Source organism: Dasypus novemcinctus, chromosome 1 (assembly GCF_030445035.2).
Source record: "Dasypus novemcinctus isolate mDasNov1 chromosome 1, mDasNov1.1.hap2, whole genome shotgun sequence".
Lineage (NCBI taxonomy): Eukaryota > Metazoa > Chordata > Mammalia > Cingulata > Dasypodidae > Dasypus > Dasypus novemcinctus.
Genome location: NC_080673.1, coordinates 184801494 through 184817598, shown reverse-complemented (window position 1 = coordinate 184817598; position 16105 = coordinate 184801494). Strand labels below are relative to the sequence as shown.

Genomic DNA, 16105 nt, shown 5'->3' with positions numbered 1-16105 from the left:
GGAAATGATGACCCACCTTTAACCTCATCCCTGAAGGGACTTATAAACTCCATAGATAGGATATATATTCCATTTCACACATACTCATTTTAGAAAGGAGAACGGTTCTGGTGACAGATTTCCATGTCAGAGGGCACCTACTGTTGCTTTGTGGAGCAGAAATTCTGATGCAAGACCGCTCAAGCTTTATGGGGGCCATGCACAGTACTAGGGCATAGTGTCACCGCTAAGTGGGTTTTGTGTCCATCGATCCTTCCAGGTGTTATTTCCCTGGATACATGTCGGGCTTTGTCAGTAAAGAAACTCACTGCAAGAACCCAAGGCACAACACTAACCACCGCTACAATTACATTATAAAGAATTACTATAATATCTTTTCTTTGCCTGCTTATCGGTACTACAAAGAATCATTTTAATTGAATCTGGGAACTAAAACGTGCCATTGCTTCTGAGAATAGTCCAAACTCTTTGTCTTCCTTACTTTAGCTTGTAAAGACATCATGTCTTAAAATCAACAACCCAAGAACACAATGTGGACAGTTCCAGCCTTCCCATTGCAGAAAACAATACATTTCCAAAAGACAGAGGAAAAAGAAGACAACACAAAAACCCAGTCTCATAGATTTTGACCTTGATAGAACGATTTTCAAATTTCACTTCTTGCCATATTAGTCCAAGTGTGTTCAAAATGGTACCATCAACAACACAGGGCTCTGCCCATAGGATAAACAAGGGACTGATGAGCAGCAAGAAGAGTATGTAATTGTACTTGTTGAAGAACAGCCAAAAACATCCATCTGGGAAAGAGATTAGCACCAATATTTAGATTCTGATTGCATCTAATGTATTACCAATTTCTTATCAATTCTGCATGATCGGTTCAAACAGCACTGGTGGATTTTGCACAGAATATGGTCAAAGGTTTTTCTCTTTTGCTCTGGTTTGGTGGATCCACATAAATACACTAAGACCATCTTAAACAAGGATGGGGCTTAGGACTAAAATCCCAGTCATTTTGAACACTCATATTAACTGTTATTTATTTAAAATTCACTCCGCTCTTACTGAATCTGTTCGGCTCTGTTTTCACCATATCCCATTTAGCACTCATACATTTAGTATTAGTAAATTGGTCCCTCTGGGAATCTAAACTTAGGCACACGTAACTCTACATCTTGGAATTCATAATTCTTTCATAATCACCTCCCATTTGGCATCTGTGAACTCACAAAGGCAGGTTTCTTCAGTGAAGATCTGTTCAAAGTCTAATATTTACATAAACAATTTCTGTTTGGAGTATAGGCTCCTTCATGCACCAATAACCTCTCCATCTATGTAGGCTCTAAATTTCATGTTAAATAAATTTTAGCACTACAGAACTACTTCAAGGAATCTTCACCACTCTGTCATGTAGACAGAGCCCACATAGGTGTTTTGTGAATTTTTAGGGGAAGCAATGTAAGTGTACTTTGAATTGTAGGTATTGAGTTGTAGGAATAATCTGAGCTGTTTTAAATTGCCTTCATCCCTAGACTGAAATGTCCTTGGGGCCAGGGACTATGTATCTGCCTGGCACATGGTAGGCACACAGCAAGTAGCCATTGGGCTGACTTTTTCAGATAACCTGAGTTTCTTCATTGTACAAAAAGGAAGTGTGATTATGATTTCTGAAGTCATATAAAAGATTTTGACTCTTCATTCTTCCCGTAATTTTATACCTATTACATGCTTAAATTCTCAGTTTATTAAGTCATCAGTGATTTGAAAGGAAAATGTATAGTATCATTATGGGTTGGGTAAAGCTAGCCCTCACCAGTAAGCCAGTTGTGGTTCACCCATGCAGTGTAAAATAGCAGTAATGCACCCACTGCAGGAAGTGGAACATACCTACCCGCCCCTGAGGTGTGGCCTATGCTTGGTTACTCATTTCCAAAAAAGCACAAACTATATGAAAGGGAGAGGAGTAACATTACCATGGAGAAAAATGGCAGGTCATCCAGGTTAACATGCTCGTCATGTTTATAGCATGCACCTTGATATGATGTGTTGAGAAGGGCACCTCACCTTTGTAGTCTTCCTCCCCCAATCCCCTAATTCTTGCTAACCATGAGAGAAACACCTGACAAACCCAAATTGAGGTGTGTTGCATAAAACACCTGGCTAGTACTCCTCAAAATGGTTAAAGTCATTAAAAAACAAGGTAAGTCCAAGAAATTGTCACAGCCTAAAGTAGCCTAAGGAGATAAGACAACGAAATGTAATGTATTGTCTCAGATGGGATCCTAGAAAAGAAAAAGGACTTGGGGGGTGGGGGGGGGAGGAACTAATGAAATCTGAATACGGTGTGGACTTCAGTTAATCATAATGTATCGACATCGATTCACTAGTTGTGACAAAGTCACCATAGTAATATAAAATATTAAAATTGGGAAATGTGGGTTTGTGGCATAGGGGAACCCTCTGTTCCATCTTTACAACTTTGATGTAAGCTTAAAACTATTCTAAAATATAAAAGTTTATTTGGAAGAATCAATCATGGACAATGGTGATAAATAAATATGTGGACCACTTCCAGGTTTGATTAGGCACTGCTGTGTGCCCCTACATTGCCCTGAACCTCGTTTTCTACTTCCTTCCCACTAGACTGAAAGCTTCTTGAGGACAGAAGCTAATTTTATCCTGCTCAAAATTCTTCTAACACTATGCATGACATATAGTGGGCACTTGACGAATACCTATTAAATGAACGCACTGATCACCATGTTGTCAAGCGAAACAAAGCAGATTACAAAGAGAAAAACATGTATAGCATGCTCTATCATTAATCAGCAATATGACCCTGGACAAGTCAGTTCACACTTCTGAGCTTCAGTTTCCTCATCTTTCGAGCAAGGATAACCATCGCACACGTACCATAGAGTTATTCTATGGAGATAGAGGTTAATGTATATAAAGTCCACGGAACAGTGCCTGGCATGTAGTAATCTTTCTCTTTCTCTCTCTCTCATTCTTTCTCCTACTCTTCTCTCTCTCAGTCTATCTATCACCCAGAAGAACTGATAAGAAAAATTGTTTAGAGGCCCTACACCTAAACTGAACAATGTTTGTCACAGGAAGATTATACTTTCCAAGGATTTATATTAATTTTTGCTCATATCCATCCATAATTTTTACATAATGAAATGTATTACACATTAAAATTGGAATGAAAACTAAACTAGATTAACATGCTTACACATACATCAATGAGATATTGCAAAGATGCATGGGATATTGTTCTCTCTCCCAAAGAATTTACACTCTAGCTGAGGAATCAAAGAGCAAAGCAACTCCTGAGAAGCTGAGGAACCATTCAGTAAAAAGACAGAAGAGGAGTCTTAAGATTACTTTTGAAGAGCAGGCAGGTGATCAGAAGAAGCAGTCATTAGGACAGAATTTGAAAGAAAGGAAACGAGGAGGCTAGGCGGTGACAGCTGGCCTGAGACAGGGGACCCGAGCAGGCAGGACAGAGATAGGATGGTGGGGAAAAAGCAGAGTTGGAGATGTTGGGGTGTCACCCTGCTGTGGGTACAAAGCTGTCTTTTATATCTTTATATCAATCTAGGTCCTTTAATTGTCCCCAAATCCCAACTTTGGCTTTTTCTTAAAATTCCTGATTAATAAAACTCTTATGGAACCTTCCTAATCTGCTGCTATCATATAAAAAAGAGGAACCAAAGACCCAAAGAAACCGAACCTGATTTCTGAGTTTGTGTTTCCAGTGCCGGTGACGCACTTGTCATGGTGGTCAGCCTCATGTGATCCGCAGATGTGAGTCACAAACTGCTGGGGATCCAGAACTGGCACAGCCCAGAACAGCTGGAGGGGGCCACAGAATGACAGGCCAGACCTCCCTTCTCCCAGGCAGAGTCACCTCCCAGCATAGCATAACCTTGCATGGCCATCTTGAGAATGCCTTCCTCCCATACAGAAAGTGGGTGAAAGGCAGGGAACACAGTTCGCTCCATTACGCGACAATGCACAGTGGGATATACCTTCTCTCCCTTTCCCCCAATAAAGAGCACCCATTTTGTCTCCCGGTAGAATTTATGGACTTTTAAAAATAGATTTCAGCAAACAATTGTGTGGGCAAATGCTGACTTGCAGTCCGGGAGATATCTCTTCGTCAGGCCCAGCAAGATTAAAGCAGGTTCTATTTTCATCATGAGGAAGCTACAAATAGAGGCACAAAGGAGAAATTCACTTTTCGTCTGCATGCAGTGGAGGCCCTCACGAGCCAGGGCTGGGCTGGCTCTAACGACTGCCAAAATACTGCGTGCGGGGGTGGAGAGCGGTTTCAGCTTGAAGAATGGCCTCGCGCTGCTACAAATCCAGGGCAAGAGGATTTCCCAATGCCCAGCTCGAGCTCAAAGCACAGGAAAATTCTTTCCTACTCTGGTGTTCCAGGAACTTGACAGTAGAATAATATTAGTAGCAAAAGCCACAAAGGTACAGTGCAACACAGACGTGCAGGAACTAAAAGAGGACGCGAAGAAATCCTGCTCCCAGAGTCCAGGTGATTGGTTCTCTCTTTTGATCTTTTCGGCTGTTCCCCCCAGGGAAGATTCTGACCCCAGCAGTCTAGTGCAGGGCATCAAGCTTCAAGTCTGAGAATAGTTTTCAGGGGCATATATTTCTATCCTGGTAGGGAGGAAAAAAATGCATATACCTACATACATACACATAACTTTTTCTGCTCTGTTATTACCTGTTACAGAGCTGGTATTTTTGAATATTCATATGACATAACTAGTGTAAAAATTTCTGTACAGCAATCAAACTGAACCCACAGAGAGCCCAGTTGTACCTACCTGCTTCTGGCAGGTTAGTGCAAAATTGGATTTGCACTACTCGGCCCCTGGCTATAGAAGCATGTAATACACTTCGATGCGACAATTCCCTGTTTTACAATACCTTCTTTCCCCCCCGAAGGTTCCCTATGCCAGCTAACAGGAGGTAATCGCCTCCCTGGGAGAATTTGGTATAACAAAGGATCTGGTTCAGAACCCCTCAATAATAATGGCAATGGTGATAGTCTTACTATTACTAAAGCAAAAACCAGCTGCTAATGCACATTGTATGCCTATTATGTGGCAAGCATTGCTCTAAATGCTATAGAGTACCTTATTTTTACCTTGCAAATAGTTCCCTTTATAGATGGGAAAATGGAGACAAAGAATTTTGATCAGTCTGCCCAAAGTGGTACCACCCAAAGAAGTCGAGCTGGGGTCTGAACCTGGGCAGTGGAAGTCCAGCACCTGCACGCCCATCCCCTGCTCAGACCATAGCCGTATCCTCCTCAATGATGTCTGCTCATACCCCCATCCCCAAGGCTGGAGTACAGCCCCTGAATGCAGACAGGAAACCAATAACGACTAAGTCAGGACATGACCCATCAGATTTCACAGCAGAGACCCATCTCCTCCCAGGTCCATTGTAAGAGCCTGACTTTCTCAGGCTCCAGGTCTGTCCATTGCACACACAGCATGTGACAGCCTGTTAGAGAAGCCTGGGTAGAGAGGAGCTACTTAATTGCCATGTGGGAAGCAGAGAGTGGGCACAAGGAAAATTACATGTGTTTCCCCCTCCCTGTTTTGCTGGACCCCATATTTGCTTCCTCTTCATCGCAGCAACCCAGCAGGAACTGGGGAGCCCAGTGGGGAGAGGAGGGCCCAGTTCGTCCTCAGTTTTGACAATCCCTTAAGAAGAGCCTTCTTTTTTGTCACTCAACTCAAGTTTCCACTTGGGAAAGACCACTCGTGTTCCCATGCTTCCTGAGTCATTATCAGCCAATTAGGCAGCCGCCCTCTTCTCTGCCTGCAAACTTCTGCTGTGGAATGATGGCTGCTCTTTTCCTCTTCAATTCATTCATCTATTTGACATGTTTACTGAGGAGCTACTCTGTCCCAGGCACCATATGGTCAGGATACCGGATTAATAAAACGCCACTATTAATATCAAGGGGCTCAGCACTGAGTAAGGAATACAAACCTATCATCTCTTTCTTTAAAAATAAGTATCAATCTTCTTTATGGTACTATTTTCTACCTGGGGAAGGGAGGAGGGAGGAAGGGGGGGGGTAGGAGAACGAGACATTTAATGAGCAGCAGCCCCTTGTGACAACCCCTGTCCTAGAGGCTCTACATACATCTCATTTAATCCCTTTTTGAGGTTGGAGAGGCAAGTACTGTAATCTTCACTCTACAGGGGACTGAGTACAAGGAGGTCCAATAACAAATTTTGCCAAGGCAACAGAGGTTTTCAAGTTTCTGTCCAGGAGGGCCTTTCGGGCTGGTATCTAGTTGGAACAGGTTGCACCAAGGAACTTGTCTTGAAGTTTTATTTGCAGAGCAAGCACGTGGTTAGGGATACCATACCTTCCAGTTTTCTCAAGACAGTTCTGCTTTGTACCCACTGTCACTGAGACATCGCTATGAGGTACCCTTTTCACTCTCAAAAGTGTTCCATTTTAAATGATAAATTATATGGCCATGCTATTTTTACGGAGATTTTACTTGTATTTGAGTGGGCTTGGAATAGGCTGGTGGACACGGCTGAGGCTGAAGCCTCTGTTTCCTGTGCCAGCATTTGGGACTACCCAAGGCCAACACAACTGGGACTCTTGCCCAAATTATCAGACTCCAAATCTAGTGCTCATTCTCCTAACACACCCGCTTTCCATGAAAACCTACGGCTGCATATGGACTTGGAGCTTAACTTCCAAACTCTGGGACTCCATCTATCTGCCTAAATTAGTCCTTATTTTCAGGTCACATTTCAGGTCATAAGTAGATGGCTGAATGACATAGCACTTATTCAAAGAAAACCATTTTGTCTTATCTGCCCCTTATTAGAAAATCAGCATAAAGATCAATTAATGGACCACTAAGAAAACTCAAGGAGCCCACATCCATAGATAAACAAAGTGCAGCTTCACTTCTATTGCAAAAAAGTCAATGCATTTTCAAATTTGTCAAACATATTTGGACTGTTGGGCACAAAAGAAACAAAGACGACATCAGGATGCTTGCTACCACCGGCTTTCTCTGAGCTGGGCTGTTCCATTATGGAAGTCCCAAAGCACCAAGCAAAGCACTAAATTACGTACAGGTAGTGGCTGGATATGGGCTGCCAGCCGGCTTTCAGCAACATCCCCCATATGGCTAGGAACACTTGTGCCAGTTAATTAGCACTGGCATTAATCGAGAGAAGGAACATTGACCAGGACATCGAGGTTATCCTTAGACTATTTAAATATGTCATGTGATCACTCGTTCCATCTGTTATCAACATACTTCACACTTAATCTAGTAAATAAACTCCCTACCATTTTAAGCAAATGGATTCCATTTTGCCCAGCCTCTTTAGACTTTGCAAATCTCAGGATGATTCTTTCCCAAGAATCTATATTTTGAAGTGTCACAAGGTTCAACAGTACAGCCCAATGTGAATTCAAGGGCAAGACACCCTCCCCTTCACCTCCCCAACGAAACCCTGGGGAAGTAGCCACAAGAGGTGAGGGAATAAAAACAACCTCATGCCATTGCTCACTCAAATGCATATTTTTCACTGTGCAGCTACCCTACAAATCTGCCTTGTTTTCTTTCCATGCTCACAATTCTGCTGAAAGCACATAGAAATAAAACCCATTATTCAAATGAATTTCACCGTGCACTAAAAATGTGGCTTAGTTTAGATGGAAACCCATTTTAAAAGTGCTCTCCTCTGAAATGGATGATGGCTGGGAAAGCATAAAGCACTGGGTACTTAGAGAAGAAGATAGGCAATAGTCCAATACAAAACACTTCATTGGTAAATTGACTCATCATAGGTATAGACCCAAAGTAGATTTCAAATCCACTTGCTGGAAAGGTAGAGATTCCGTTCATCTTTAGGAATACTGATATAAGTCTTCACAGGGAAACTTATTTATTATCTTTGATAGTCTATTTATTTGCCCTAGGAAAAGTTATATATTCAATATGTCATCAATATTTAGCATTTCTTTATCCATTTATTCTGTAGACTTCCTTCCTCTCCAACATTATCCCCAAAGTCAAGTCTTTGGAAAAAATTGATGAAAATGTACATCATTTGCTCCATGCAAAGACTGCCTCTGAAGAAAGACTGAAGCTTCATCAATGCTATATAAAGTGCAAGCAATGGCTGGGTAAAAATAAGAATAATTCCTACTTGTGATAGAGCCATCTGTCAGTGCTGACAGATAGAAAGCATTGGGAGACCAAGGTTCAAATCTTGCTTCCTCCAGAATGTCTGTCTTGGCTAATAATTGACAATAAGATCCCTATTCTCTCTGCATTAGAGTGGATGCGAGGATCCAGCATGACTGACAATGACATTGTCATTGCCACCTTACTCCCTTGGCATGATAATGGTAATCCTGGTTAGTTCCCCTTCCTATTACTTCATATAAAAAACATTACCTAATCTGCTCTTTCGTATTAACAAAAAGCACAATTTACTCTTTCAGTTTGCTTAGTGTGATGACGCAGACACTTACTGGTCTAATTTTATCCCAGGCACAAGGAAAATCCAAAAGCCATCTTAGGAGCCAATTAATCAGAGAGAGATAATTAAATTTTACACATTGGACTAGGTTTTAACTAGGACACAAGTGCTTCCTTGCAAAACAAACCTTAGGTGTGTTTCCTGTTTGGGGGCAAATAATTTTCACAATTATACCATTGTTCAGTTCAGCAAATACTTATCAATGACCTGCTACAGCAATGGAGGAATTAGACCCTGTCCCTGACCCAGAAAGCCCTATGATCCAGTGGGGAGACTTGAACACACAGGTTATTCTGATATGATTTATAAATGATGATGCAGAGGTACAGAGAACAGGGGGAAGGTATCCTTTAAGGGATGCCAGGACTGAGTCTAGATGAATAAGAGTTAGATGAGTGACCAGAAATGGGAAGGGTGCATGCAGATGGAAGGGCACACACACACACAAACACACACACATACACACATACACACCTTAGGTGTTGACAGGGAGCTACAAGCTGGTCGATTTTACTAGAAAGTAATTATAAATGAGTAAGGTGTGGTACATGAGGCCATGGAGTGTGATAAACAGGTAAACTGAGAATAGGAGAAATGAAAACACGCATTACCAAAGGAGTATTTGCCATTGATACAACCCAGTTTTTTCTTAAATTAGAGATCAGAGCATAGAAGACAAAAGCATTCTAGTTTGGCAAACCCTGGCTAACAACAGATTCCCAAGAACACGTCTATTACACAAATAAGGACCAGTAGGATACACAAAGTGATGGGGATGATAGTCTCAGGGAAGCTGAAACACTAACTCCCTTTGAAACTCACAAAAAAAATTACTTCAGAGTTAAGATGAGTTACCTAGATCTTAACAACTCCTTTTCTAGCCTCCTTCATTTATTGATGAATAATTTATCTCTCAATCTAGAACCTACTCTTGAAAAATAAATTCTCTCCCTTTTGCCCTACCAAAAAAGCCATTCTCTTCATCTCTAAGGTACTTCGGGAGACTAACATCCATATCCATCAGTGATATGTGTAAATGTTTGGTCAGTTATTAATGAAAGCTCAGGAGCTCAGGTTGAAAGGTAGTTGTTCACCTATAAAGTGTCTGTAGATTGAATATCCTTGCACTTGCCCATCACAGTTTACTGCATGGGACACCCTGGGTTCTGATCACTCTATGTGCTATGTTACTTGTTCTGACCAAGGCTGTTGAACAAACCAAAGTCTGGAGTATATCTTTAAAGGCTCTATTGCATTTGTTTTTTCTCAGAATCTACCATTAGATGAACCTCTCCAGGTCAGAGGCTCAAGGCGTCTCTAACTTGAAGATATCAGAATTAGAAAATGGGTCACAAAGTTGATTTTCCACATTATTTTGCTGTTTAGTATTCTCCCCTACCTCCCTGCCTATTCACTCTCCATCCTTCTTTGCTCTGCTCTACACCTTAGGATATACAGCCTCCCAAGGGCCCTTGTCTGTTGGCTTCCTGCTGGGTTCAGCCTATGGGAGGCCTTGTCAGGAAATCAGAAAGTTGGAAGAGAGGCCTAGTTATTTCTTCCCTACCTCCTTCCTGCTCCTGGACCACTTTCCTAGAAGCAACTGTCTTTCTCTACAGCCACATTTCCTACTGGGTGGCTACCCTGGGGCTCAGGAAATATGAGGTTCTCTTCTTTTCCTTTGACTTTAGGAGAGATAACAGCCAGGAGCATATAACCAGATTTTGCGATACCTGAAAACTGTATACTGAAATTTCCAAATTTGACAAAAATAAATATCCATGGAAATACATTGTTAGACCCCTCTCAGGGACTGGAAAGGTGTCTGTACAAAGTAAGGAACTTGAAGCCTAAACTTCCTTAACTTCACAGTAATGCTCCTCTCTACTAAAGACTTGTAGATTTGCTAGTCTCTTAGTGTCCCAACATGCCCACTTGTGCCCTTTACATGACCACACCTCTGTAAGAAGTCCCTTCACTAAGGTCTCTTCACTTAAATAAACTGTGTAGTTTCTGCCTCCTGCAGAAATCCTTGCCAATAAACCATGTGAAGCTGTGGTAGATGACCTTGCTTTCTTCTCCTTTTGTCTACCTACTTGGGAGACATTCAAGTTCCTTAGTCTAACTTTTGAACCTCCGCTTTCTTCCGAAAGGAGAAGGCAAAAAATAAAACTAGGAGGAACTAGTTTTACTTTCTCTCTTCGAAGCTTTTCCAAACAGGTCACCAGCTAAATGTAATTGGTATACACTCATTAAATGTGTAAAAGAAATATCATTGTACCTTTTCAAGACACATTTGGTCAACTAAGATTTTTAGTAGCTGTAATTGCAATGCAGCTTTTCTAGCACGTCTGAACCACTCCCTGCTGCTCCTTCTGAAGAAACTTCTTAATAGCAACCCAGTACAAAGGATTATTATGTTACAGAAATGAAAAGAATATTATTAGGTGACCATGTGGGTTTGGCTTTAACCATGCAGAGTCACAAATCTGAGAGTATTTGATGTAAAAGTTTGAATGAGTTATTAGCCTCTTGCCTTTTACTGCAGTATCCAAGTTATGCTTTTTATGATTATGAAATCATTTGATTATTGAATAATATCCCCAGTGAAGTGGCCAAGACCCCATTTCCCTGAACATTTAAAGTTCAGTTAGATGAAGCCTACAATCACACATTGCATGACCTGTTGATTCTTCTCCGTTTTCAGGACCATGTCATTATTAATGCTCATAGACCACCAATGCAGGAACAAAAGAAATGGTGACCATTTTATAATTGATTCAAGTCATCAAACAACTTCACCTTCCAAAATTAGAAACTTCAAGAGATAGATGCCTAGAAGAAAATACAAGGCTACATTGTCACATGTGGAAATGTGCAGTGCTATTTCGGGTACCATTTAAATTTAAATTATGACAGCACTTTCATTGTTGCTAAGATTCTTCAGAAGACCACACTGTCCAAGAAGAAATCTCCGGTTAAATTTCCTTTGAAATATGACTTTTCTCTCTCCATGTTATCACTTACCCATGTAAGCCAGTACAATAGGATTTTTTTTTTAACTGCATAGCAACTTAACAATTAAGGTTTTAAATAATTTATGGATGTTGGCTACCTTTCTCAACCAAGCTGAAGGTTACATTCCCAAATTTTCAATATGTTAGTATTTCTAGGAGAGAAAGGAAAAGAACAGGAAGATGAGATAGCATAGCAAGTTCAGCGCCCTGACTGTGGTACAGAAAATAAGCACGCTTATAGTTTTTCCACTCTAGCAGTTTAGTGGTACATGGGGATACCCACAGTTTTCATATAGTTCATATTCAGTATCAGCTGGTCCCTGGCATTTATTGGTAACCGAATACAGAACTGTTTTAAAATAAAGTCATTTTAAAGAGTTTTGGGATAATTTTGTACAATTTGCAATTTAAACATAGCATATATTCTTCTATGTTAAAAAGAAAGATAGGGAATTCTTTCACACTATTTTACAATTAGGGCCTTCTAAAGCGAGCTCATATTTAAAAGTTTATTTTGAAGAAGTTTAAATGAAAGTTTAAATACTCTCAGTTATTATATAATATACTTTTAGCATAATTCTAGTAAATGCCAACCTGAAATCTAAATGTTTATTGATTAAAAAATAATTAAGAATATAAATAGAAAATCATATATGTATTTGTCTCTGCAAAGTTGTGAAGAAATAGGCATTGTTTCACATTCAGGGAGAATATTCTGGACTTTGTAAATTTTTAATAGTTATAACTAGTTGGAAATAAATTTCTGTATTTAGAGTCACTTTCTCTATTTCCAAATGCTTAGAGACTGCACTAAGATATTTATAATAATTGAAGATCTAAGGAAATTACCTGATTCTTAACTGCACATCCCAAATGGCACATTCACAAATAGGAGGGGGCAGCACATAAATTTCCAGTTTGACTGTTCTCTTGCTCTTTTCCCTAAACATCCCTGGATATCAGTACTTGCTAGAAGAGCTGTCAGGGTATAGCTAATAAGAAAAGGCAGAAGTAAAAGGCAGTAACATTTAATTTTTCTTGAAACAGTATCTTTCCTGTGAAGAAAAGTTATACTTCAATTGAGGAGATAACCAAAATGTTTATCTACATTCAAATTTAAGTTCAAACGAAGGTCCAAGTATTAAATGCCAGCATGGTTATTTGCAGCATTCTCAAAATGGGGGAAAAATATCCGTTGCAGAGATTTCTTTATTGATGTCTTTAAAATGTGTTCCAAACACCTAATGCCTGTGTTACTATTAATAAATGTTAATTCTTTACCCTAGAAAACCTCTGGAAATACACACAGCATCTGCGCAGAATATAAAACAACATTGATTTATGCCTTGAAAGTAGAGTTACAATGAATAACAAACAAATTCATTATGATGGCATAAAAATATCAAAATAAATTACTCCCTAGTATCTACACTACATTGGAGGTTATTAGTTATTAATATCATTATTCATGAAAGGCCTAACTACTGATGTAAAGGAGCAATTTTCTTTATTGCTACACGTTCCTAAAATCAGTTTTTGGGCAAGGGCACAAACCAAGGTAACTTAGAGTAAATGTTCAAGAAAGCAGCAGCTGTAGGTGTGCCTGAAAAGAAATTTGCATCAGTGGGAAAGACAGAGGATTGAAACAGAGGACACGGGAGGTATGCCCATCAATCATTAACATTTTTATTCAATAAGAATAACAAATGGTATTTATTGAGCACCTATTATGTTCTAGGCTTTGGTATGAATACATATAAATACAACAGTTGCATTATTTCTATTTATTTTTACAATCTGATGAGGGATTTTACAATTGGGAACAATCAAGGCATAGAGAATTTAAATATTAATAACTAACCATACTTAGGTAAATAAAAGTGCCAGAACTAGAACCCAAATCTTCCTGACTCTGAAGTCCTTTCTCTAGACCAGGGGACAGAAACCTTTTCTGTAAAGGAACTATATAGCAACTACTTTCAACTTTGCAGTTTTCTGTCACAACTACTCAATCTGCCATTGTAGCGCAAAAGCAGCCATAGACAATGTGTCAGCAAATGAGGACGGCCATGTTCCAATAAAACTTTACTTATGGACACTGAAATTTGAATTTCAGACTATTTTTACATGTCATGAAGTATTATTCTTTATTTAATTTTTCCCAACTATTTAAAAATGCAAAAGCCATTCTTAGTTCCCAGGCCATATACAAAAATAGATGGTGTTTGGGATTTGGTCAATCTGGTCATTAAAGTGTGCTCTCTTCCAAAGTTATCCCATATGCCTATCATGCTACCATGTCATTTCCTGTCCCCAATCCTTTGCAGTCACTCTTCCTTTGCAGCCCCCTCACTGTCAACACTCCAACACTTCCCCTCTCAACATTCCCCTCACATTGCACTTGCACTGGAAAGTCTCCCTGGTTGACTTCTGTCCCGAAGGCAGAAAGATGCCTGCAGAGTCTTTTTTTTTCCTTCCTGTCTGTTGTCCCGCTACCACTGGCAGTCTCTCTTTTATTTTTTCTGATACTGACATCAATTAACACTATGCTTGGCAGGTAGGGGGTGTGACATTTACTAAATATTTGATGGATGAACAAGGGCAATGAGCAAATAAATGAATAGATAGGCGATCAACTCAACCAACTTTTCTTAGCCTCGGTATCCACATCTTTATAAAGAAAGGATAGAGCCAGATATGTTCTAATTGTTGTCACCATGAACCAATATGTATTGATTTATTCATGCACTGACATAGGTATTAAGTGCCTAAAAGGTGTCAGGCACCATTCTAGGTCCTGAGAATATGACAGTGAGGAAAACAAAGTTCCTCAGATGGGAGGGAGAGAACAATACATATGAGGGACAAATGTCATAGAGAAGGAAAAAGCTGTCCAAGAGGTAGTAGGAGGTGCTGAGAGTGCTCTTTTATATAGATATCACACATACATAATAAATATATATCTATTTATAGATCATACTCATAATTTTATTTTTATGAGAAATTAGAAGTCATTCCTTCTGGTCTTTAAAGAGTATGAATTGGGAAGCAGACTTGGCCCAATGGATAGGGCATCCATCTACCACATGGGAGGTCCGCGGTTCAAACCCCAGGCTTCCTTGACTCATGTGGAGCTGGCCCATGTGCAGTGCTGATGTGCACAGGGAGTGCCCTGCCATACGGGGGTTTCCCCTGCGTAGGGGAGCCCCACATGCAAGGAGTGCGCCCTGTAAGGAGAGCCACCCAGTGTGAAAGAAAGTGCAGCCTGCCCAGGAATGGCGCCGCACACACGGAGAGCTGACACAACAAGATGATGCAACAAAAAAAAAAAAACACAGATTCCCGGTGCTGCTGATAAGGATAGGAGCAGTCACAGAAGAACACACAGTGAATGGACAGAGAGCAGACAACTGGGGGGAGGGGAGAAATAAAAAATAAAATAAAATAAAATAAAATAAAATAAAGAGTATGAATTACCAATGTGGCAAGAACTGGAATATTGAAAAAGGGATAGAAGTATCAGATACCTGAATGTATACCAATGATACAGTAGATTTTGGACCTCAAAAACATGTAGTATTACAAATGATAAAATTAGTTGCCAGTCATCCAGTGCTTGATAGTCATTTAAATAAGGATACTGCAAGTAAGAAAATGGAGAATTACAAAACAAAAAACTGTCCATGGTTTAAGAAACGGTTATGTTTTGGAGGGATGAAAAGTTATACTTATTCACTTGCATATAAAAAGCACAAATGATTTAATTCCATCAATTCGAGTATGAATCAAGTTCCAAGCACTGGATTATATTAACAATCATCATCACTTTCTTATTTTATTTATTTTTATCCACTAGTCATTTTTACTGAATGTATAATTAAAGTTGCAAGAGAAATATAAGCATACATACAGAAAAAAAAACACTGAACTCTTTATAAAATATTCAGAAAACCCCAGCAAGATAAATTTGTCAGTCAGTATACTGAGATTTAAAATAGCTGATAACTTGACTTCAGACCTCCCAAAAATTCATAGCAAATACAGGCATGAACCCAGGGACCTAAACTTACAGCTCCCAAGTTCATAATTCAGAATTTTCTTTATATTATTTAAAGCCTTGCTTTACTTTAAGACAATGTATCTGTATCTATTGTAATCTACTCTAACAATTCATTTAACCTTAGTCATATCCATTTTTGCTCAAATAAATAGTTTTATATGGCTATCAATATATACCCATGTGTGCAAACATAACACACCATACCGTCTTTAAGAAAACATAGCAGCTAATGGAAAATGAAGTATTTGTCCTTATAATGCCTGTAGTAGTTACTTCTAGAAAGTACTTAAACCTATTTAGGATAGAATCAGATGCACAATAAAAGTAGATTAATATGCATTTCCTACTAAATGAAGGCTAGATATTGTTCATTAAGATACTCCCAACTAAAATATAGTTACCTTAATTTCTTAAACCATATGTTTATTAGTATGATTTAGCCCCAAAGGGCTTATTCATATTA

The 16105-nt window shown here is 39.5% G+C and overlaps 1 protein-coding gene across 5 annotated transcripts in view; it reads right to left on the bottom strand.

The window, feature by feature from the left end:
- The window catches only part of PPARGC1A (PPARG coactivator 1 alpha), a 653301-nt gene that overhangs the window by 147208 nt on the left and 489988 nt on the right, over window positions 1–16105 (bottom strand). The window contains exon 3 of one of the 5 annotated variants that reach the window (XM_071217159.1): window positions 12432–12574. The exons of the other annotated variants lie outside the window; for them this stretch is intronic. Coding sequence (XP_071073260.1) covers window positions 12432–12464 — 33 coding nt within the window. The 5' untranslated portion in view covers window positions 12465–12574. The remainder of the gene's footprint in view (window positions 1–12431; window positions 12575–16105) is intronic. 5 annotated transcript variants of the gene reach the window in all.